This window comes from Podarcis gaigeae (genome assembly GCF_964106915.1).
Source record: "Podarcis gaigeae genome assembly, chromosome: 10".
In the NCBI taxonomy this organism is placed as follows: Eukaryota; Metazoa; Chordata; class Lepidosauria; order Squamata; family Lacertidae; genus Podarcis; species Podarcis gaigeae.
Window position 1 is genome coordinate 62,811,133 of NC_139686.1, and position 24,250 is coordinate 62,835,382.

At 42.8% G+C, this 24,250-nt stretch overlaps 1 protein-coding gene across 1 annotated transcript; it reads right to left on the minus strand.

The window, feature by feature from the left end:
- Window positions 1-2,616: 2,616 nt before the first annotated feature.
- On the minus strand, window positions 2,617-24,217 carry CRELD2 (cysteine rich with EGF like domains 2). Its single transcript, XM_083701617.1, has 10 exons — window positions 23,873-24,217; window positions 20,334-20,416; window positions 17,765-17,875; window positions 13,029-13,120; window positions 11,373-11,549; window positions 9,642-9,737; window positions 7,777-7,860; window positions 5,969-6,064; window positions 5,386-5,526; window positions 2,617-3,143 (listed from the first exon to the last, which is right to left on the minus strand). The coding sequence occupies exons 1-10, from the start codon at window positions 24,038-24,040 to the stop codon at window positions 3,091-3,093; spliced, it is 1,101 nt and encodes a 366-aa protein (XP_083557743.1). The 5' UTR covers window positions 24,041-24,217; the 3' UTR covers window positions 2,617-3,090.
- Window positions 24,218-24,250: the final 33 nt, after the last annotated feature.

Below are 24,250 nucleotides of genomic sequence, written 5' to 3' on the forward strand. Positions count from 1 at the left end.
CTTTGCAAGACGAAAAACATCGCAAGACAAAAAGACTCGCGGAACGAATTATTTTCGTCTTGTGAGGCACCACTGTAGTCTTTCAAACATTTCAACAGAAGACGTCTCAAAAGCCTCAAAAGGACAGTATCTCCAGAATGATGCTACTGTTTTGTAATAGTCTTCATCAGCTGATAATACAATACAAGGCATATTACCAATGAATGATAACAAAACTGAGCTACCTGCATACACCTCGTATAATAACACAAAATATACAAAACAGGATATAGATAGAAAGGTACATACTCAATAGGGACGCAGGTGGCTCTGTGGTCTAAGCCACTGAGCTAAGGGCTTGCTGATTGGAAGGTTGGTGGTTCAAATAGCCGTGACGGGGTGAGCTCTCATTGCTCGGTCCCTGCTCCTGCCCACCTAGCAGCTCAAAAGCACGTCAAAGTGCAAGTGGATAAATAGGTGCTGCTCTGGTTCGCCAGAAGCGGCTTAGTCATGCTGGCCACATGACCCGGAAAAACTGTCTGCGGACAAATGCCATCTCCCTCGGCCTGTAAAGCGAGATGAGCGCCGCAACCCCAGAGTCGTTTGCGACTGGACCTAACAAGGGGTACCTTTACCTTTACATACCCAATATTTTTCAAAACAATATGTAAGTAAGATTCAAGTATATCGTTATTAGAAATACCTGTGGCTTACTTCATATGTCCTATGCAGTTGGATTGTGGATCCTTAGCATAAATCTTACGTTTCCAGCTGATTAAGATTATTACGAAACAGTAGCATCATTCCGGAGATACTGTCCTTTTGAGGCTTTTGAGACGTCTTCCATTGAAACTTTTGAAAGCCTATTGAGAAACTTTACTTTTGATACTTTTGAGACGTCTTCTGTTGAAACGTTTGAAAGACTATTGTGAGTCTGTCTTTTGACACCCATCTTTAACATATGGCTTTATATTTTTCTCTGTTACACTGTATATATGAACTCTTGTTGGTTTATTCCCACTACAGTGATACCTCGGGTTAAGTACTTAATTTGTTCCGGAGGTCCGTTCTTAACCTGAAACTGTTAACCTGAAGCACCACTTTAGCTAATGGGGCCTCCTGCTGCTGCCGCGCCGCCAGAGCACGATTTCTGTTCTCATCCTGAAGCAAAGTTCTTAACCCGAGGCACTCTTTCTGGGTTAGCGAAGTCTGTAACCTGAAGCGTATGTAACCTGAAGCGTATGTAACCCGAGGTACTACTGTATTTGAATGGTATCATTATTCTATTATATATTCTCTAACAACTATTAGCCTACGTGTTGTGTCTATGTTAGTGTGACTGAAACAACTCTTGCTGTCAGAAAGTTCCTCCTGATGTTGAGTCGGAATCTCCTTTCTTGTGACTTGAATCTACTGGTTCGGGTTTAAATTGTCGTCATATTTGCATACTGGAGGCAGCCACACTCTTTGAATAGGCAGCGCTGTCGCTAATCCTGCACCAGGCACCAGGAGCTTGACTCAAGGATGCTTCAAGTTCACAGCTCTTCCTACCTCTTTTGAAATTCAAACTGCAAACTGACTTCCTTCCTCTCATCCACCTGCCCTGCTGAATATTGGTCTCAAACCCCATTCCAGGCATTCAAGTTGTGTCCATACTGGGGCACAATCCATTCATTCGGGTCCTACCATCCAGAGCAGGAGAAAACAAGCTTCCTCCATCCTTTAGATATTTGAAGATAGATATTCTCTCTCCTCTCAGTTCCCTTTTTTCCAGGCTAAACATACCCAACTCCCTCAACCGTTCCCAGCTTGGTTTCCAGTTTAGGATGCCTTCTTCTGGGGACTAACCTCCGGAGCAGGAGAAAACAAACTTGCTCCCTCTCCCATGTGAAAGTCCTTTAGAGATTTGAAGGTGGCTATCCTCTCTTCTCTGTCTCCTCTTTCTCAGGCTAAACATCATCATCATTAGTATTATTACATTGTACTAACTACCGTATTTTTTGCTCTATAAGACTCACTTTTTCCCTCCTAAAAAGTAAGAGGAACTGTGTGTGCGTCTTATGGAGCGAATGCAGGCTGCGCAGCTATCCCAGAAGCCAGAACAGCAAGAGGGATTGCTGCTTTCACTGCGCAAAGAATATATTTTTTCTTTTTTTCCTCCTCCAAAAACTAGGTGCATCTTGTGGTCTGGTGCGTCTTATACAGCGAAAAATATGGTACATTGTTTTCCCCACAGACTATTCAGTCATTGAGTTATGCTAGCAAGAGATGAAGGGTGCCCTCTCGTGGCTGAAAACACTCAAATGCTGCACTGCAGACCATTTAGAACATGGGTAGGCAAACGAAAGCCTGGGGGCTGGATCCGGCCCAATCGCCTTCTAAATCCGGCCTGTAGACTGTCCAGAAATCAGCGTTTTTTTACATGAGTAGAATGTGTCCTTTTATTTCAAATGCATCTCTGGGTTATTTGTGGGGCATAGGGATTCATTTTTATTTTTATTTTCAAAATATAATCCAGCCCCCCACAAGGTCTAAGGGACAGTGGACCGGACCCCTGCTGAAAAAGTTTGCTGACCCCTGATTTAGAATTCCCCCACACTCCCATGCAACAGATGCTAACACGGAAGGCACACAAAATACAAAGCAGTCAAAATAAATCTTTATTGAATGCCGCACTTGACATTCAGCTCTCATTTGCAAGAGGAGCCTTTTCCATAAAACAGCATCTCCTTTTGCTGGTATCGAAAAGACAAGCGCTGGTCATAGAAAATCCATTCTGATCTAAAAGTACTTAAGTTAGCCAATTCATTTTCTTTTACACAAGGAGCAATGTTTTGCAGGACTCGGCAATAAGTCGTTCAATTTAACCGAATACACCGGGGTATCTATCTCCAACAACGTCTACTAAGGTAGTTCAATGGCGGTATAAAAAGTGACAATTGTGTATGTTTCACAAAGAAATGCAGTTGAAAGGGCAATCCATCATTAAGTTCCAGAGAGAATCTTACTGGCAACCTGAGGTTATTTAATACCATTTACATCTCAGGTAGCAGCTGTTCGGTCCAATAACTTAAAGGTTTGATACCAATGTCTGTTGTCTTGGAATGTAGATCATAACTCCTCATGGGCATCTGACGAAGATACATTTGCGGGCGTCTCCTCTTCTGTCAAAAGTAATGCATCTTTGTTAAAACAAAACACCTACACAGTTAACACTATTTGTAAGAGGCAGGAACAAGGCAGAGGGCCTTCTCGGTAGCGGCACCCGCCCTGTGGAACGCCCTCCCGTCAGATGTCAAAGAAATAGACAACTATCAGACTTTCAGAAGACATCTGAAGGCAGCCCTGTATCAGGAGGTTTTTAATGTGTGATGTTTTACTGTGGTTTTATAATTTGCTGGAAGCTGCAACCCTCACCTGGGGGCTCTTCAAGTTCACAGGATACCACTCCAGAAGGTTTCTGCCAACTGGGGAGGGGGGCTTCTGCTGAAAGGGGCGGGCGGGCTGAAAAGGCTCTCTGCACAGGTAAAAAACACATCATGCACCACCCTAAATCTAGCCCCCCCCCCCCTTTTTAAAGAAGGCAACCAAATTTCCTTGGTTTTTTAAGCAACGCCAAGAATTTGACCATGCTGAGAATCTACAAGGGGCTTGCCATTCAATTTGACAATTTTTTTGGACCATGAAGACCAACCATTAATGGATTTTCAAATCAGATGTAGGGAAAAGAAGTGTATAGGGAGTGTTTTGTTAGCCTCAAAATGGAAAACGAGTGCTGTCCTAACCAAAGAAGAATGGCAACTAAAATTGATGGAATATGTGCCGCTTGCAGACTTAACATATAGAATAAGAGAGCAAGAAGAACATACGTTTAAAGTAGATTGGAAAATGTTTATTGAATATATGGGAGAAAATTGTGTACTGTTTAGGGAAGCTTTTGATGTTTGATCGTGTTTTTAATATTCTGTTGGGAGCCGCCCAAATGGGCGGGTATAAATAATAAATTATTACTATTACTACTACTTTGGAAAATGTTGGCAGCATTAAGATAAATTCAACAGTGTAAATAAATTTTGATGGTTGTAACAATGGAATACTGAATGGTTTAGTTTAAGCAAAATATGCAGGGATCTATGATATGTAAAATGAACTATGGAAAGAAAGAATGGAAATCATTGGTGTTTCCTGCTTGGCAGGGGGTTGGACTCGATGGCCCTTGTGGTCTCTTCCAACTCTATGATTCTGTGATTCATTGATATTTTAAGGTTGTCTAAATGAGTATTCTAAAATGTGAAACAGAAAAACTTAATAAAAAAATAATACAAAAAAAGAAGTACAGTGGTGCCTCGCAAGACGAAATTAATTCGTTCCGCAAGTTTTTTCGTCTTACGAGTTTTTCGTCTTGCGAAGCACGGTTTCCCATAGGAATGCATTGAAAATCAATCAATGCGTTCCTATGGAAACCGCCTTCAGACCAGGTCCGGGGACAGTCTGTGCCCCAACCTCTTCTGAAGGCTGGGGGGGGGGGGGCAAGGGCTTTTCTTCCCACCGCCAGCCTTCAGAAGGCTGTTCTGAAGGCTGGCGGTGGGAAGAAAAGCCCTTCTCCCCACCTCCCGCCCCACAAGCTCTGGGGACAGGAGGGCTTTGCTGCTGCCCGCCAGCATTTTAAAAGCCCCCAGGACAGCGGAGGTCTTCTGAAGGCTGGCGGTGGGCGAAAGTCTTTGCTTGCTTTCCTGCTATCCCGGACCGCTTTTAAAATGCTGGCGGTGGGGAGCAAAGCCTTTCGGCCCCCGCCGGCCTTCCTGGACCTCTTCTGAAGGCCGGAGGGGGGCAAAAGGCTTTGCTCCCCACCGCCAGCCTTTAAAAGAGGTCCCCGGAGATTTCCCTATGGGCTTTCTTCTTGCGAAGCAAGCCCATAGGGAAATTTGTCTTGCGGAACGACTCAAAAACGGAAAACTCTTTCGTCTTGCGAGTTTTTCGTTTTGTGAGGCGTTCGTCTTGCGAGGCACCACTGTATATGTGGAGGACTTATTTGCTACATTTTTATCCCAATTCCTTCAAGGAGCTCATGGCAGTGTGCATGATGCAACCCAATACATTTTATGCTCAAACACCCCCTCCACCCATGAAGATGGTTGGATTAACTGCTGCAAGGTCACTCAATGAGATTCATGGCTGGGTGAAGACCTAGAAATTAGCCTTTCCAATCCTAGTCCACGACATCACACTGGACCAATAATGCAAAAGAATCAAAATGAGAAAGGTTAGATCTGGCTGGGGAACGGTGATTGAAAATGCAAGGGAGGCTGAGACGATTTTGCAGCAGCAGTTGTGCAATTAACACTGGATTTGCTACATTACCCTACCAATAGCCTGCAAAACCTTCGGTAACAAACAGCCACTGACCTCCTTTTACCGTTGCAACGCAAGAGCCATCTTCATCTTGAAAACCCTCGGAACAGACACATTTGTAACCCCCTGCGGTATTAACGCAGTCTTCGTTTTCTCTTACACACACCTTTTCGGACGAGGTACATTCATCTACATCTATTTCAAAAAGGGAAAGAGTATGGCGAAAAGTTTAATTCAGTGCAAATGCACGCGGATGAAAATGTTCTAATACAAATGTTCTGTTTCTTTTACTTTATTTGCTCACATATACAAGGAGCGACAAAGATTACGCAGAATGAAGCAATTTCCACACCGATAATCATTGAACCGTAGCCAGCTGCTGTTTATTGATATCAATAAACACACATACAAACACAAATAAATATGAGTATTTGTGTTTTGCAGGCCTAGTTTGAACTGTAGGAATTAAAAATTCAAGCATATAGAACATGCTTAAAATGACTTATGAAATTCTCCTCCCTGGAAATCAGGAACACATTCTTGCCTTTTTGGTAGCAGTTAAATACTTTTTTTTGTTCTCCCAGGCTTTTAGAGTTGTGTCTTGACTCTGACTTTCATAAAAAAGTAGAAATCTAACCTGTGCATTTTTCATCTTTCATTTCATAGCCAGGTACGCAGCTTTTACATTTGCTGGGCCCTTCTCCTGTGCATCCCAAGCAGCCCCGATCGCATGCTGAAACATAAAATGGAACTTTTTAAAATCACTGTAAACTAAGGTGAAAACTTGCTTAGAGAACAAACTGAAGCTAATTTTTTTGTCGCACCTGTTGCGTTTAACCCACACTGTGTTGCTTTTTGTATGGAATCCTTTAACTTATTTTTATAAGTTTATAAACCAATTTAAGCTTGTTGTGAATGCTATGAATATATTGTTGCAAAGGGATTGTGAAGGACAGTAAGAAATCTAACCAATGAACAACAAATGTCTATGTACAAATTAGTCAAACAGTAACATTACTTGGAAGACCACAATGGCTACACTCAGGGTTGAGGCAAAGCTACGCAAACCCCAGAAAGAACAGTACGTATGTGAATGCTCTTATATCCAGATATTTGCAGTTCAACCCTTCGGCTTTCTGTTAACACTGCTAGCCAACTAAGTATACATGAAGTTAGAAGCAACAACATTACAAAAACCGTTCTGCTAATTTTCCAAGACTACTGTCGTCAATGGGAAAATGGCCACAATTCAACTAATATATTTAACTCCTTGCTTCTCTTTTGAGATCTCATTATCTTCTATCCTGCCCTGTTCATATCATTCTCCCCTATTGGGGTGCCTTTTCCCTTTCTCTCAACATTATTGACTAAGGATCGCTTTCTAGCTGCATTCCTTCCCCCTCCCTGTTGATGCCAATATCCATGAAGACACAGTCTTTGTGTTCTGGAGGTGGGTCAAGGGAACCCCCAGAGCAGCACATGGCAAGAAGAGAAGGGAAATTGTTCTGTCTGGCAAGTGGAAATGTGGGTGCTGTCATCAAATTCTACCTGCAGAAATTAAATGTGAGGAGTGTTGCTACACAATTACTTTACTAGGGTTCCTGCAATTGCAGAGACACTTCCCAGAGCCACTGAATCACAACATAGTGTATCCATGTAGCTCACATATTATATTTCTCTGTGCAGTTTACTCTGTGCAGGACAAACACTAAGATTCATAATTTTGGGTGGTGGAGAAGCCACACAAGCATCCCACTTGAGATGTACCATAGTTATGTATTTTTCGCTCTGTAAGACACACCAGACCACAAGACGCACCTAGTTTTTGGAGGAGGAAAACAAGGAAAAAAGTATTCTGAATCTCAGAAGCCAGAACAGCAAGAGGGACTGCTGCGCAGTGATAGCTTTTGCTGTTCTGGCTTCTGGGATAGCTGCACAGCCTGCATTCGCTCCATAAGACGCACACACATTTCCCCTTACTTTTTAGGAGGGAAAAAGTAAGTCTTATAGAGCAAAAAATACGGTACACCTCATTCCAAACCAAATCCAGAAAGTATATATAGTCAAATCTCGGTTATTGAACATCTTGGCTGCCAAACGTTTCAGAAGCTGAATACCGACAACCTGGAAGTAACTGCTTCTGTTTTCAAACGCACCTTGGAAGTCAAATGACTTCCCGAGGTGTATTTCTCTATTTTTTCAATGTAATTTTCCGATCGCCCATTGAGCCTTGATTATCAAATGTTTTGGAAGTTGAATGGTCTTCTGGGATGGATTACGTTCGACAACCGAGGTTTATCTGTTTATGCCAAAGGAAGCGTAACAAGCTCTTCTTTAAACACGGAACATCTATCGATGGTTTTCACGCAACAAATCTGACATTTGTTCCAGCTCTTATATAATTAAGCAAGCTACAACATAAGGTTAGATATATGGAAAATAAACCTTTGCAGGAGAAAGAGCCCTCTGTGTTTAAGCAGAATTGGTCCGTACTGCAAGGAGACTCTTCTATGGCACATTCATCCACATCTGCAAAGGTGAACATAAATTTGGAAAGTTAGCATTGCCATATGAACAGAATGTTTCAAAGGGGGCAGGGCGGGGAATGTCTGGATCCAAAGAGATCTGCTCATGAACAGAAAGCGCTTATTATGCATATAAGGGGAGGGCTGTTGATTCTTCTTTCCCACTTCAGCCTCATCAAATTGTTTGGAGACCGTGATTTGAACAGCCTTGAAAGGAATGCAGGAAATCAGAGGATGAATAAGAGGAAAACCATGAGCTTCTTACCCTTGCACGTGACCGATTCTGACCCCTACAATGGCATGAATTACTTCACGAAAAATGTATCTTTTCAAGTCATGAGTCTGTAAAGCACTAGACTCTTAATCTCAGGGTAGAGACCCATGTTGGGCAAAAGACCCCTGCATTGTAGCGGGCTGGATTTGATGACCCTCAGGGAGGGGGGGGGCTTCCAACTTTGCAATTCTATGATAAACCCATTTTCCAAATGGCATTGGATTGACGTGATTTTCCTTTCCTTTCCATCTGCCAAATTCTGTGGACCCAGATTCAAACCAAGCTTCACAAATGAGACTGGTAGCAGCAAGGGGTGGTTTAGCTTTTTCATTCATTGACTTTGAACTTGCTTTCTGTTTTTGATATGCAGTTAAGTGGGGATTGCGCTATTTAACCGTACCCTTGCATTTATACTATGCCATTCTTGGTGAATGGCTGATCGTTATTTGTCGATAGATTTTTCCCAACTGCTTTCGATTGGAAATGCTGTATTTTGGCATTCGATGGAGAGGTGGCAGGCAACAGCCTTGAAATGATTCAGTAAAACAAAAGGCACATCAGGAATCAACAGTCTTAGGTCATCTTCTCCTTCATATGTAACAAAATCAGGAGAGTCAACCAATAATTTAGTGGGCCAACTAGTTAAAAAGCAATCTGAAACCAACAGCTGTAAGCCTGGATCGACGAAGTCCTCCCAGCTCCAAACTTGTTTAGAAGAAGAAGAGTTTGGATTTGATATCCCGCTTTATCACTACCCGAAGGAGTCTCAAAGCGGCTAACATTCTCCTTTCCCTTCCTCCCCCACAACAAACACTCTGTGAGGTGAGTGGGGCTGAGAGACTTCAGAGAAGTGTGACTAGCCCAAGTCACCGAGCAGCTGCGTGTGGAGGAGCGGGGAAGCAAACCTGGTTCACCAGATTACGAGTCTACCACTCTTAACCACTACACCACACTGGCTAAAAACAGCTAAAAATAGTGTTCTGCAACCCAGCAGCTGAATCTATGTACCTGCATCTCTGCTTGAGAAAAGGCCTTTTACTTTACCTTCTACATGGGTGCTGATTCTTTTTCTTTTTCTCTTTTATTTATGTTTCACCATGTTTAGTGCATGTATAATTACAGTCGTACCTTGGAAGCCGAACGGAAGCCGTTCCGGAAGTCTGTTCAACTTCCAAAACGTTCTGAAACCAAGGTGTGGCTTCCTGCAGCCAACTGGAAGCCGCAGAAGCCACACCAGATGTTCGGGTTCCAAAAGAACATTCGTAAACCGGAACACTCACTTCCGGGTTTGCTGCGTTCGGGAGCCAAAACGTTTGAGTGCCAAGGCGTTTGGCTTTGAAGGTACGACTGAATGTACTTTTTAACTTTCAGTTAAGATGCCTGGGGTGGGGGGTGGGGGAAATGGCACAAAGACAAGTATCTACATGTGTATGATTATAAACATGTTATATATTATATCTTAGGTCTTCTCTAAACTGAACGCTTCGTTTTCTATTGGATGTCTTACTAACCTACACAGGCGTCTTCATTTCTGGTCCAACCTTCTTTACATTCCTTACAGTCTGTGTTTGTTGCTCCACTGCACGTTTTACACGAATCATGACAAGCTGTGAAGACAGAGAAAGACTCGAGACTTAATTTCAGATCCTGGCGAGCACATTTAAAACCGAATCTAGGTTTACGTTATATAGTTAAACTGATTCTAGGGTTACTTTAGAGGCGTCGATAATGCAAATAATTGCATGTGAATTGGCTCATGAAATGTTTGCACATCCTGGCATGTTATTTAATTAACGCGTAAAGTAAGTAGGAACGTTACGAAGTTACATAAAGCACTACCTTATAAAAGCAGTGGAACAAGTAGTGAGCGTGCAAACTGAAAAAGGCTATCAGGTTATCACCCAAATAATGACTCCACTGTTTTTGGGTTCTGATCAACAAGACACGCAGGACGGGTTTCTTCTTCCACTTTAGCAAAACAGTTTGGCTTTGACGGAATAAAGTGAGATTACAGCTATAATCCTATTCTCACTTACTTGAATTCAACAAGCCTTACTTCTGAGTAGATGAGTATAGGACTGTGCTTGTTCTTTTTTATGAATTTATTCGGTTTTTCAAATTAAAATTTTACAATCACAAACATACATTATAAAGACAAGATTCCAAGGAATCTCCTGGACTTCCCTCCTCCCCTTTGTGGGTCTTAATCATTTCCTCCTGCATCTTTTATAATAATCCAAATCTTTTACATCTGCATTACAGTAGAACTTCTATTTATGTCCCGCTCTAGTTAGCCCATTCCAAGTTGCGACCACGGCAAACCCGGAAGTAAACACCAGGTTTGCTGCGATTCACCCACGTGCAAAAGCGGCTGCCACTGTCTGCACATGCGCAGAAGCAGGCTGCCGCCTGAATGCGCCTGTGCACAATGGCGCTTCTACCAGCAACCCATTTCGCCATAAGTACAGGACCTCCAGAACAGACTTTGGTTGTGAATAGAAGTTCCACTGTATTTCCAAAGTTCACCACTAAACTACAAGTGTTATTCCAATCCCGCTAATTATTTTAGCTATTTACAATGGTTTTTAAGATAGATTATAAATTTTCCCCATTGCTTATTAAAATTTTGGCCTTCCTGATTTCTGATTCTTGTCACTTTGGCATAGTCCATCAACTTGATCTGGCACTCTTCTCTGCTAGGGACCTTATCTTCTTTCCATGGACTGTGCTTGTTCTAGCTAATTTGGGATGTGGATCGGGAGCAGTCAGTGAGGAGAGAGGTGGTGCCACTTACTGGGAGAGGGTTGAGATGGTGCTGTGAAGACACATCAGAGGGAGAGAGCTAGACTAACAGTCGTGCCTGGCTAGCAACAACCTCCCTTGCCAGCTTGCCCTTCCTTCTGCTAGTAAGCAGCAGTGGCTCCAGCAGCATGGCACCGACCCTCCTCACGGAACACTCCTGGATTGAAATATAGAAAGTTCAGAAATATTTAGCGACCATTTAACCGTAAAAAAGCACTGCCCGAAATCTTGCAAGCAATTGGGCATGCCCACGGTTCTGTGTCATATCTAACGGGACTTCTGACTTTTCTTTTCCCATGCCAGCTCACAAACAGCTTCTCGCACAACAAAGCAAAATGTTCCTAGAGAAACTCCAGTCCAAAGTCCCATTTGTTGTGCGGAAGCAATTACGGTTCTCCGGACCGTTATAAAGGCTTTAAATGTAAAGCATGCAGGCGTACCTGTACAAACGGAATGTGTGTCGTTTCGGTGAGAGTTGTAGTAGCCGTCGGAGCAGTCCAAACAAAATTCTCCTTGGTATTCCCTTTTACAGCGGCAGGATCCATCGCCACCTCGTGTGCCGTCTCCAGCACAGTTGCCATTTCCGTGGCAAGGTCTTTCTGATCCCCCGCGGCAAGCTTAGATTAACACAAAAACAGCAAGTTTAAGAATTTCACGTGAATGAAGCCGAACAATATTTTCTCCCCACGGCCACTTCTCTCGCGGCAGCCTCTTGATCAACATTCACAAGCCTCTTCACAAAAAGCTTTCCCCTTTGCTTCTTACTAAAGCTGTGCTGAAAATATTCTGTCCCTACTTTTGAAGGCCCATTTGCAGGTTGCCCCCCCAAAATGGGTAGCGAGCTGCTTAGGAGGAACACCACCACAGCAACCAGAAGAAGACGAAGAAGAATCTAAAAGGGCAGGGGGGATGAAAAGCCTCTGCAGCTAACATTACTGCAGTGAGCCCTCTGTGGCTTGAACATGCTGTGATTTTTCTCCCACCCCCTCCCAAAATGCCTTGCTTTTTTGCCTCTCCAAACCCCTCTGAACAGTGCCAAACTTTCTGTGGATCTTTCAGCTTAGTTCAACTTTTTTCAACGAACTGTGTCCTGATGCAGAGACTCCCCCGGCAATAACAGCCTATGCCACAATATAACTTGTTGGTTTTTGAGATGCCACATTCTCTATGAACCGTCTTGCTACTGACCCAACAAAGGCCCCAAGTAGCCTATCCACTTGTGTGAGCCAATAACCCAAAGCACATGTTCGTCATACACCTTTTCCACACTTCTAAACTGGGTGTAACCGCTCCCTCCTCGGCACCCCCTCCCCCGTAGCCATTTTCCGCTTTCCCTCTTACATCAGTATCACTGAGACTGAAAAAGTAAAATGGCCTACTAGGCACCTTCCCTATGTTTACTGGTAGAACCGCAGCTCACGGAAGCATCTTTCTTCTTCCACCATCACATCACCAGACTTAGCTGTAGGAACTTAGGAAACTGCTTTATACCAAGTCAGATCACTGTTCCATCTACCTCAGTACTGTCTGCACTGACCAGCAGCTGCTCTCCTGTGTTTCAGGCAGGGAGCGTCTCCCAGCCTTACCTGGAGATGCCGGCTATTGAAACTGAGACCTTCTATTGCATTTTGAATCGAACTAATCAGTGACCTAGGGATGCGGGTGGCGCTGTGGGTTAAACCACTGAGCCTAGGACTTGCTGATCAGAAGGTCGGCAGTTTGAATCCCCACAACGGGGTGAGCTCCCATTGCTCGGTCCCTGCTCCTGCCAACCTAGCAGTTTGAAAGCATACCAGCGCAAGTAGATCAATAGGTACCGCTCCGGTGGGAAGGTAAACGGCATTTCCATGCACTGCTCTTGTTCTCCAGAAGCGGCTTAGTCATGCTGGCCACATGACCCGGAAGCTCTACGCCGGCTTCCTCGGCCAGTAAAGCGAGATGAGCGCCGCAACCCCAGAGTCGGTCACGACTGGACTTAATGGTCAGGGGTCCCTTTACCTTTACCTAATCAATGATAGTAAAAGGCTAGAACTAAAATGAAAGCTTCTGTGTATGATTAAAGACACCCCAGTATTTTATTATTGCTGTTTAATTACCAACACAGTCTGGACCATGTGTTCCAGCAGGACAGCAAACTTCTATTGTTTCTATACAAAGCCACTTAAACAAATCAGGAGATTTCTTCTTCCTGTAAATACAAACAAACAAAACAAAAATGTGTTTCTTGAACAGAAGGTAAGAGTTCTGTTCACATCCGATTGTATTATTGTCATTAGTATGAACTTACTGAAATCAAAGTTCTAGAGAACGTCAATTAAAATTGTCATGGAGAGTTTAGATGGGGAAGCAAGTACAGTGTGTAATAAATTTGCATAGCCAGCGATATTAGATTGTCTCTTATGGCTGATCTGGTACTTTTTCACCTTCTAGCATCTTCCAAGATAAGAAACTTGGCTCCCAGGTTTATAGTGGAGGTCGAGAGACCACCAACTGATGTCACAATAGAAATACAAGAAGTATTCCCTTCCCCTCTGGGTGTGCCCAGGGTGGAGAGGGCAACTTGGGGGTGTCTGCAAACACACAAACAAACAAACAAACAAACAAACACACACACACACACACACACACACACACACACACACACCAGACACCTTTTAAGACAGAGGTACCTAACCATTGGGTTGGCCAGTGCAGAATTGCACATCCAACACACATAAACATATATGGTCCACACGTAGCTAGGTGGGTAAGACACACACTACAGGTAGGAAAACACTCAGCCAGAGAGAAGACCTCCTCATTCCCCTGCTATGGGGAGAAAAGCCCTTCTAAAACTGAGCCCCTTTCTCTACAGGAGAAGTGGCACTTTTTAAGATAAGAGGCGGCACTGGATTTTGGAAGAGTGTGGCGAAAATGGTTTCGTGGGCTGGGGTCAGCCTGCAGCTTTATCGCCTCAACCTTCAGCATTTGCAACCTTAAATTTGATATATCAGCCGCCAAACAGTCCAGCGTGTCAAGCAAACACATCTTCAAATAGAAACAAAAGATCTGTGATGGAAGGAGAGAGCTAAAAGTGGCAGCCTGCTTTGGTCAGCTTTGTCTCACTTACCTCCCAATACACTACTGGTTTTGCCTGAGCCATCAGAGGCTCCGAGATGCTATGTTAAGCTCACCATTATTGCAAACATTCCTATGGTAGCATTCCAATGTAGCACTAGGTATTCTGCCAATGCGAACAGTCATCTTTACCCCCAGGGTGCAGTTTGGCTGAGGGAGAAGGGCTCAGGACACAGCATCCGCTTTGTATGCAGAAATTCCCAGGTTCAAGCTCTGGCATCTCAAGAGAGGGCTAGGAATATCCCCTGACTTAAATCCCGGATATCTGCTGCTGGCCAGTGTAGATCAAGGGTGTGGAAACTTTTTTGGCTTCATGGGCCAAATCCTCATCATTGAGCCAAATTTCGCAGCCAGACCCTCATCACTGGGCCAAATCCTCATCACTGGGCCAAATTTCACAGCCAAAACCTCATCATTGGACCAAATCCTCACCATTGGACCAAATTTCATGGCCAGATTCTCATCATCGGGCCAAATCCTCACCACTGGGCCAAATTTCACGGCCAGAACCTCATCATTGGGCCAAATCCTTATAATTGGGCCAAATTTCACAGCCAGAGCCTCCACATTGGGCCAAATCCTCATCATTGAGCTAAATTTCACAGCCAGATGCTCATCATTGGACCATATTTCATGGCCAGAACCTCATCATTGGGCCAAATCCTCATCACTGGGCCAGATTTCACAGCCAGATCCTCACTAATGGGCCAAATTTCATGGCCAGATCCTCATCATTGGGCCAAATTTCACAGCCAGATCCTCCACATTGGGCCAAATCCTCATCATTGAGATAAATTTCACAGCCAGATGCTCATCACTGGGCCATATTTCATGGTCAGAACCTCATCAATGAGCCAAATCCTCATCAATGGGCCAAATTTCATGGCCAGATTCTCATCATCGGGCCAAATCCTCACCACTGGGCCAAAATTCATGGCCAGATCCTCATCGTTGGGCCAAATTTCACAGCCAGAACCTCATCATTGGGCCAAATCCTCACCATGGGGCCAAATTTCACAGGTCAGATCCTCATCATACGGCCAAATTTCACAGGTGGTTTGGGTTGCCAGATTCAGGAAGGGGTTGGTATTGAACCCCATGCATCAGTTGATGAGAGGTGCTTAAATCCTGCTTGGTTGGCTGAGTGCCAATTCCCTGTGAAGAGCTACAGTAAATAATAGTAGCTAAGTGAGCTAGTATCAAAGTGAACAGTAATGATTCACACCTTTGCAAAAAGGGAAGGGAAAGAAAAAGATTAAACATTCTGGGGTGTATCTGACTAAATCATACCTGAGAAAACACTGACTAAAACAAAAGGATTTCAGTGGGTCTACTATTAGTAAGGCTCAGTTGGATACAACCCTCTATGCAAGTCTCATTTTATGTTTCATGTTTGTGGGTTAAGAAATAGTCACAAATATCCTCCCTCATGACATTAAATTCATATGGCTACAGTTATTTTGCAGTGATGAATGGACAGAAGTAAGGATCTCTCTTAGGATGCCTTGAACATTTTGAGATGCATCTGGCTTGTCCTTAAATGTAACAAAGCTTTTTAAAAAATAAAATAAAAATAAATATCTGCCAAATGCTGTGCTTGGGGCTGATAATTCATTTGTAGGAATGCTATGTTACCAAAGAACAATAGTTGCAAGTTAATACAACTTCAACATCAAAGATGGCCAGAAGGGCGGGGTATAAATAAATTATTATTATTATTATTATTATTAGCCATTTCCTTATCTAATTAACACAATCAAAAGCACAGGTAACTATATCCCAAATTTTCAGATGTCACAAGAAACTCTGCATTAAGGATGAAAACTCAGGAAATTTCTGAAGGAAAATATTAATATGAATCTCGACAACCAAATTGATATTTTGTCAGCTGCTGCAAACTTCGGCACCTTGGCATACGTTATGCTTGGAGGTGATAATAGCCTATACAGAGATGTAACTATTGGTTACCATTATAATCACACACGTTTCTAGATTTATTGCTTAAATAACATCCACAACACACTCTAGCATATGAAAGAATGTGTGTGCACCACCCAAACTGTATTAAGCACAGTCAGACTACCTCCCTATTTTGAACCAACACTACTTTATTTATTTTAAAATTTATTTATTTATTTGGTTTTTCAACTTAACATTTTACAAAGATATATCAAACATAAATTATAAAAACAAGATTCCAAGGAATCTCTTGGACTTCCATCCTCCCCTTTGTGGGTCCTATTATTAATCAATTCCTCCTGTATCTTTTATGATAATCTGGACATAATGGAAGAGGTAAAGGGTTTGGATTATCATAAAAGATGAACCAAAACTACTTTATGATTATCTGTGTGCTTTTCAAAAATTCCTTACTGACTCATCAACCCATCGAGTTCAAAAGAACCAAGCTTAATTCTAACTTGAATCCCCATTCTCATCCTAAGGACCCCACACAAAAATTGTTAAGCAGGTATGCGTTTTATAAAAGTCTCTGTGAACAAAATGTTAAATTGTGCAGGTTTAACTGAAGGTAGAATGCCGGTTTGTAGTCTCTAAAGCTAAGTGATGATATAAAAGGAGGAACAACTTGCCCTTCTGATTCCTGGTGGAGCTGTCATGGCTGGTAGTTAGATAAACTATCTTCTTTAGTAGCAAATGGAGCAGAAGTAATCTGGAATTAATAAGAACCTTATGGAATCCTACTAAGTAATGCTGTAGAATGTTATCATGTGCATTACAGCAGCACTAATAGGCAACATTAATGGTAACCTAAAGGTTACTAGGCAAGCCCATACTGTGCTTTCACAAGATACCCAAGCATGAAATTGGTTCTTCTTGCAAGTTACTAAGCTAGCTCAACAGAGACTGGCAACCATCAATGTTGGCCATGCAAAAGCTCAGACTGGTTCACTTGTTATGGATGCAACAACTCGACACAACAAGCCATCTGCTTTACATGCTTTTCCTAACTGCCAGATTGAGAAATCAATAAAGAAATGTAGCTCAGAATGGTTTCCCCACTTACTGCAATTTACACTTCTCTAATGTGGTATCACCCATTGTGACCCATCTCTGTTTGGATCAATGTCTGCAGAATAAAACCCTGATCTGCTTGTGCTTTAGCCGAGGTGGAAAAAGAAGAGCGCCAAGCCCGTTTGGACCTCAATTAGCATGCACGATTTTGAAAGTGCCTTTAAGTATTTTGAAATCATCACTGTGAGAAAGAACAAACCCTGACACAATACCAAGCCTTGCATATACTTATGACTAGCGGTCTTGGCCCAGTATACCTGAAGAAGCATCTCAACCCCCACTGTTCAACCCGAACACTGAGGTCCAGCTCCTTCTGGCAGTTCCCTCACTGCGAGAAGTGAGGTTACAAGGAACCAGACAGAGGGCCTTTTAGAATACATCTGAAGGCAGCCCTGTTTAGGAAAGTTTTTAATGTTTGATGTTCTATTGTGCTGTAAATTCTGTTGGGAGCCACCCAAAGTGGCTGGGGTGGGGTATTAATAATAATAATAATAAATATTATAGTGAATCTCATAAAATTAGTAGTTACCAAGCTAACAATATACGAGAAGCTGGTTTTGTCAACACAGGTTGAAAATTTATTGCTTTCCAGGAAGTTTATATCCAGTCTTTAATTTACACCTCTCTTGAATCCAATCCTGAACGCAACACAACAAAAAATATTGCCTTGTTTCTTTCTTACCATTTGAACCACCAGGTTTCTATATGTTCTTCATGCTCTTCTACCATGTTGTTGCATTCAAAGTTACTACTGTCACAGAGGTTCTCTATTATTTCCACAAGACGAATTTCACTGCATGGGGGGAAAAGACCCAAGACAAATCAGTTTATTTTGCTGAGTTCTAATTTGGCACTAACTTTACACATGAAAAGACATTTGTATTAAAAAAAAGGGGGGGGTCAAGAATATTAGAGTCACTATTCGTTTCTGTTATTCCATCGGCTGTAAACTTTTCAAAATTAAAGTCCAACTTTTGCTCAGGGTAGAAGTGATACATTTAAGCAAAGTTGTCTTAGATGATGCCTTACTGGTGCAGATCAGCAAAGGAATCTGTTACTACTCAGACTCAAACTATCTGATTTTTAGAAGACATCTGAAGGTAGCCCTGTTTAGGGAAGTTTTTAATGTTTGAACTTTTATTGCTTTTTATTTATTCTTATTATTAATATTCTGTTGGGAGCCGCCCAGAGTAGCTGGGGAAACCCAGCCAGATGGGCAGGGTATAAATACTAATAAATTATGATGATGATGATGATGAAGCATTTTTTGTGCAGCATATGCAATCAACAGGAAGCTCAAAATACACCCAGCAAGGTCAAGAGCAAAGAAAGCTGTGCCTTTACCGCTTTAATTATAGAATATTTAATCTTGAAATATACTTAACAAATGCCAAAGGGAGAGATAAGCATTCATATCAGAGCATGTGTTGAAAGAGAACCTGGGAACTCTCAAACAAGGAACTTCTGAAACCTTGCAATAAGGCTTCAGGAAGCCTGGGGCTACGCAAGAGTAAGCCCATGTTCTCCCTTCTTTTCCTGCCCCACTACTGCTCCCAACTACATCCCCTCTGGCCTGGATCAGACTCTTTGAAGCAACTCGTATTTCCCCTGCAAAGAAACTGTGCTCGGGGCTCACAACAGGGATGCAGAACCTGCGGTCCATTGGATGTTGTTGGGCTGTAACTCTGTTCATTCCCGATTCTTGACCATCCTGGCTAGGACTTTGGTGAGGGTCACAAGCATCCCACCTCTGCTATAAAGGTTCCTTTCTCTCCTTCGTCCCTGCCTTAAAGTTGGTCCACAGAACTGCTACTACACTGAACCACTGCCCTTGAACAGTAGCCGAAGCAATTTAAGCTGCCTTCCAGGAATTCAGTGGATTTGTGTAGAAAGTCCCAGCAGGAAGACTGTTCTCTACATTTGTGTGGTCCTCCCCTTCAGTTCTCCCATTCTTGGTTCGCTCTATCTAGTTTGCTGTGATATCCGAATTAGGGAAACTATGGTTAGCATTAACCAAGATATTCTTGGGTCGGGGCAACTGGCTAAAATGTTTTCAACAGTTATAATTTTGGTTCCTCTGTTTTGTTTTTGTTGGGTTGATGTTAGTTAAATGTTTGGTTGTGGTTGGTGGTTATTTAAATTTGGGTATAATTGTAAACTATTATTGTTATTATTGGTTTGCTGGACCATAAAGAAAGCTGATCACCAAAGAATGGATGCTTTTGAATTATGGTGCTGGAGGAGACTCCTGAGAGTCCCATGGACTGCAAGAAGATCAAACCTATCCATTCTGAAGGAAATCAGCCCTGAGTGCTCACTGGAAGGACAGATCCTGAAGCTGAGGCTCCAATACTTTGGCCACCTCATGAGAAGAGAAGACTCCCTGGAAAAGACCCTGATGTTGGGAAAGATGGAGGGCACAAGGAGAAGGGGATGACAGAGGACGAGATGGTTGGACAGTGTTCTCGACGCTACCACCATGAGTTTGACTAAACTGCGGGAGGCAGTGGAAGACAGAAGTGCCTGGCGTGCTCTGGTCCATGGGGTCACGAAGAGTTGGACACGACTAAGCGACTAAACAACAACAACAACAACATTTATTTGTTTGTTTGTTGCTCATATAGGATATTTTCTTTTTTAACGTTTGATACTTTGTTGTGTTTTTATATATGTTGTAAGCCGCTCAGAGTGGCTGGGGAAACCCAGCAAGACAGTTTTTAAAAAATATTATTTATTATTATATTCCCTACACTGTGGGCTGAAAGCTCACTTCAAAACAATGTTCTGCAACATTTGGACACAATTCCTCAAGGGTGGTTGTTGTTGTTGTTGTTGTTTTGCCCATTTCAGATGCTATGGCGAAGTATGGTTAGAGATAGCCAAAAAGGAGAAAAGACACAGAAGGAGGAAGGAGGGAGAATGTCAGCGGAGATCTATGCTGAATTTGGGCCAGAGACTTTTTCAACACCTAACCCAGAACAATATTCTACTTTTTACAGAAATGCATGAAAGACATTTGTGTGATTATGACCTAGTAACAGCAGGGTGCCAATATGTTCAAAACTAAGATTATGGAGCTTGATTAAAGTATCAAATGTGTCACAATGTGACATTCTTACAATAGCAGCATGCTAACTTTGCTCTCAGAAAAATGTCCCCTGCTGACATAGACTATTTCATCCAGTCCAGTTATTTTACAAGCTGCAGACAAGGATATGACCTCATTGAAAAGAAAGATACACATACCATACCTGGACTCATACTTTGACAGGGTCTTTTCTTCCCAAGCTGTATTGCCACCTCCAAAGTTCTTTTTTGCAGTGTCAGTTAGACCCTGAAAAACAGAGCATTTTGTGACAATCTCATTTTCTAGAGCAATTGCAAAACCAGACAGACTTTGGATTAGTATGTGATCACCATAACGGAGTTTTTAAGTACTTAATTCGTTCTGGAGGTCTGTACTTAACCTGAAACTGTTCTTAACCTAAAGCACCACTTTAGCTGCACTGCCAGAGCACGATTTCTGTTCTTATCCTGAAGCAAAGTTCTTAACCTGAAGCACTATTTCTGGGTTAGCGGAGTGTGTAACCTGAAGCATATGTAACCTGAAGCGTATGTACAGTGGGTGGCTGATAAGATACCCTTTTCTGAAACCCCAGGGCATGGCTGCCAGACAGTGTAGACAACACTAAGCTAGATAAACCAATGGTCTGGATCATTATAAGGCAGCATCCTATGGCTTTTTTATTGGTGCTTTAGAACCAAGTAATAAATAATAATAATAAACTTATTATTTAAGTTCAATAATTAACTTATTATTCTGTGTCCAGGGCAGCTGTTTATCAGCTCCATCTGGTACGCAGGCTGAGACCCTACCTGCCTGCAGACTGTCTCGCCAGAGTGGTGCATGCTCTAGTTATCTCCCGCTTGGACTACTGCAATGCACTCTATGTGGGGGTACCTTTGAAGGTGACCCGGAAACTACAACTAATCCAGAATGCGGCAGCTAGACTGGTGACTGGGAGTGGCCACCGAGACCATATAACACTGGTCCTGAAAGACCTACACTGGCTCCCAGTACGTTTCTGAGCACAATTCAAAGTGTTGGTGCTGACCTTTAAAGCCCTAAATGGCCCCGGTCCAGTATACCTGAACGAGTGTCTCCACCCCCATCGTTCAGCCCGGACACTGAGGTCCAGCGCCGAGGGCCTTCTGGCGGTTCCCTTGCTGCGAGAAGCCAAGTTACAGGGAACCAGGCAGAGGGCCTTCTCGGTAGTGGCACCCACCCTGTGGAATGCCCTCCTACTAAATGTCAAAGAGAACAACAACTATCTGACTTTTAGAAGACATCTGAAGGCAGCCCTGTTTAGGGAAGCTTTTAATGTTTAATAGGTTATTGTATTTTAGTGTTTTGTTGGAAGCCGCCCAGAGTGGTTGGGGAAACCCAGCCAGAAGGGCGGGGTATAAATAATAAATTATCATAATCATTTATACCCCTATGCTATGATATGGTAGGCAATGCTGAAAATGCAGAGGGCAACTGAAATGATCCAGGGGGGCAGAGGAAATACCCCTGTGAGGAAAGGTGGAAGCAATGTGGGACCTTCTTAATTTGTGGAAAAGGTGAGATCAAGGGAGATTTTTATTAAGTGTATTCTTCACTAGAGTCTCTCCTCCCCCCCCCTTTTTAAATTGATTAATCTGCTTGCACTTTTGGAAACAGGCCAGGAATTACTAATGGAAAATGATTGAGCAGCAAAAACTCATTTATTCTCTGTTATTATTCTACTGGCTAGAAGCTACGCCAAGGAGTAAGGAAATTGCAATGTTATTATTGATCCTTCACCAGGTTTTGTTCACGTTATTAGATTTTGTACACATTTGCAGCAAAACCCTCCAATTTCATTGACCTGGAGCTGCTTTTGTTTTGTTTTGTTTTATAGGAAACCCACCAAATTGTTGAGCTTTCTGGGGAAAGTTTTTTGAGCTGTTTTTCCATCGCATCTCACGGGGAACAGGATATTTCCTCCGTCTCCCTATATCATTTCAGTTGCCCTACCTTTCTCTACCCAAAGCCAAGGATCTGCATACAGTGGTACCTTGTACAGACATGATGCTGATTATTCTTCCTGCCCCCCTTTAGAATTCAGCTTTGATCCACATAAATATCTACATAAAGGCACGATGCCGCGGAAAGAGAAGAAGGGAAGTCACTGGCTATTTTTGTAAAATCGCTTACTTGAAATTGTAAAATTGTTTAGGGGAGTTTTTAATGTTTATTTTTTTAAAAAAGATTTTTATTAAGGTTTCAACAAATTTTATCATAACAAACAAAACAAGACAACACAATAACAAACAATACACAATATAAACCATAAAAATCAAACAAAAATATATAAGTTCAACTCTTAATTTCATGTAACTTACTTTCCCAACTTCCTCACACCTCCCTTTTCTGTATTCCAATTTCCAATTTAGTTTCAGCAAATTCTTCCTCTATTTTGACTGATTTCAATATTGCTTAATTTCTTTTAAATTAACCATTACCGCTACTATCCACTTATCTTCTAATCCCCCATCATTGATTAATTTTGCTGTATTTCTTTACTTGTTACTTATAAAACATCTTTGCACATTCCTTTCAACTTTGTCACTAATGCCGCACTATCTCTATATCCTGCATCACTTTAGCATTCAAATAGTTTACAATGTTTTTGCAGATAATCTTTAAATTTCTTCCAATCTTCTTCTGTTTGTTCTAGGGGAGTTTTTAATGTTTAAAGTCCCCTCCCCCCTGTTTTTAATGTTCTGTTGAAAACTGCCCAGGGTGGCTGGGTAGAAATAACTATATTATTATGAAATAAAAATTATGATTAAAAATTTTAAATGTCAAGGTAGGGGGGAAAGAGAGGCTAGAGGTAGGGAGATGGGGTAAGATAAAGGGAGAGAGAAGGCATGCCAAAGATGCGGGCAGCCCTTCACCTGTCACAATTGAATCTGAATTAAGATGTAGGGCAGGCATAGGCAACCTTCGGCCCTTCAGAGGTTTTGGCCTACAACTCCCATGATCTCTAGCTAACAGGACCAGTGGTTAGGAGGGATGATGGGAATTGTAGTCCAAAACATCTGGAGGGCCGAAGGTTGCCTATGCCTGATGTAGGGGGACAGGGCCGGATTTAGGTTTGATGAGGCCCTAAGCTACTGAAGGTAATAGGGCCTTTTATATGTCCAGCTGTCCTTCGTCAACCACAAACTGTCGCTGTTTTTTGAGTTGAATATATGCTATATGGTAATTTATGGACTTAACTCTGTTTTTTTATGTTGCAATTTTATGTTGTGAACTGCTCTGGGATCTGCAGGTGAAGGGCGGTATACAAGTTTAATAAATAATAATAATAATCTAAAGCCATTTGCACATAACAAAATAAGTATTTTATCAAAGCAATTGTTGGACTGAAATACAATTCAGAAGAAGCATATTAATAGTAAAATAATTATTAAGCTCTAGCTGTATGTAGGTTTTATTTTACTTGTTTTTTTATCTTATATTTTGGAAATGTACATCCAGGGGGTTTTTTGCCTTTAATTTTTTTATCTTATATTTTGGAAATGTACATCCAGGGGGTTTTTTGGCCTTTAAATTTTTTTGGAAATGTACATCCAGGTGTTTTTTTTTCCTTTAATTTTCTCGGGTCCCCCAAGAGAGTGGGGCCCCAAGCTCTAGCTTATTTAAAGGGAGTTATGTTAAAGGGAGGAAAGGACGAGGCTGAGGAGTCGCGGCATCCCTCACCTGGCTGAAGCGCTCCGTGATTCCGCGGCAGGTGTCGCAGGCCTGACGGACCCGCTGCTCCTTCTCCGCCGCTGCCGCGGCGAGGGCGAGGCAAAGGAAGGCCCCGAGGGCGCCGCTCAGCCACCCCGGCGGAGCCCCGCGCGCCTTTCCCGACGGAAGGCGCCTCATGGCCGCCCGCGAGCCTTTCCCCCTCGCCCGCGCCCGCGGGACACGCGCGTCTGACGGGGGGAAGCCGGCATCCCGCGCCTGGGGCCCGGCCAATCCCGGCGCGCCCTCGCGCCCGGCGACGTGGACCAATCGGCGCCCGCCACGCTCCGGGAGACGTAATGAGAAAGCCCCACGTGGAGAAGAGGCGGGAGGGAAGGAAAAAAAGGCACG

Coding starts and splice junctions, on each gene's coding strand:
- CRELD2 (XM_083701617.1), bottom strand. CDS start 24,040: ATGAGGCGCCTTCCGTCGGGAAAGGCGCGCGGGGCTCCGCCGGGGTGG. Junction 20,417..23,872: donor TCACGGAGCGCTTCAGCCAG/GTGAGGGATGCC, acceptor TCTGTTTTTCAG/GGTCTAACTGACACTGCAAA. Junction 7,861..9,641: donor AAATGAAGACGCCTGTGTAG/GTTAGTAAGACA, acceptor TCACCTTTGCAG/ATGTGGATGAATGTGCCATA.